General features: G+C 47.4%; 1 protein-coding gene across 1 annotated transcript; it reads left to right on the top strand.

The window, feature by feature from the left end:
• Positions 1-993, top strand: LOC142829341 (olfactory receptor-like protein OLF2). The gene has a single exon (XM_075928830.2). It carries the CDS (start codon positions 1-3, stop codon positions 991-993), a length of 993 nt encoding a protein of 330 aa, XP_075784945.2.

Genomic DNA, 993 nt, shown 5'->3' with positions numbered 1-993 from the left:
ATGGAAGAGGGAAATCACTCAGCAGTGACTGAATTCATCCTCTCAGGACTGACAGACCATCCAGAGCTGCAGGTCCCCTTGTTCGTGTTGTTCCTACTGATTTATGTTACCACCCAGGTCTGTAATGGGGGGATGATCTTGTTAATCACAGTTGACTCCCGACTTCACACCCCCATGTACTTTTTCCTTAGGAGTTTATCTGTCTGTGATCTCTGTTGTTCCACAGTAATTGCCCCTAAGATGCTGCAGAATTTTTTAGCCAAGAGGAAAAGCATTTCTCATGCTGCCTGTGCTGTGCAAATGTATTTCTTTCTTGTTTGTGTAGATATTGAGTGTCTCTTGCTGGCTGTGATGGCGTACGACCGTTATGTGGCCATCTGTAACCCTCTGCTCTATATGGTCACCATGTCCAGGCACCGTTGTCACCTGCTGGTGGCTGGGGTTTTTGCTGTGGCGTTGGTGGATGCATTGATACTCACATGTTCTACATTTCGGTTGTCATTCTGCCGCTCAAATATCATCAATCATTTCTGCTGCGACATGCCCCCCCTACTGGCACTCTCCTGCTCTGACACCCACATCAATGAGATTTTGTTGTTTGCATCGATGTGTTACATTGTAGTGATCAGCATTGGGACCATCTTCTTCTCCTATGTCTTTGTCATCTCCACCATTGTTCAGATCCGCTCTGCCGAGGGCCGGCGCAAAACCTTCTCCACCTGCACTTGTCACTTGACCGCAGTGGTCATATTTTATGGCACCCTCCTTTTTATGTATTTCCGACCCACCTCCACCTATTCCATGGACACCGACAAAATGATCTCAGTGTTTTACTCACTGGTGATCCCCATGTTGAACCCCCTCATCTACAGCCTGAGGAACAGGGAGGTGAAAGACGCCCTGAGGAAAGCAATGAATAAACTCCTAATCAATTCTTGCATCTGTTCATCTCAGTGCCGGTTGAGTGATTGGGGGCGGAAACAGCTGAATTGA

This window comes from Pelodiscus sinensis, chromosome 5, assembly GCF_052426305.1.
Source record: "Pelodiscus sinensis isolate ZL-2025 chromosome 5, ASM5242630v1, whole genome shotgun sequence".
NCBI lineage: Eukaryota > Metazoa > Chordata > Testudines > Trionychidae > Pelodiscus > Pelodiscus sinensis.
The sequence above is the reverse complement of the archived record's forward strand: the minus strand, read 5'-3'. Positions and strand labels throughout refer to the sequence as shown.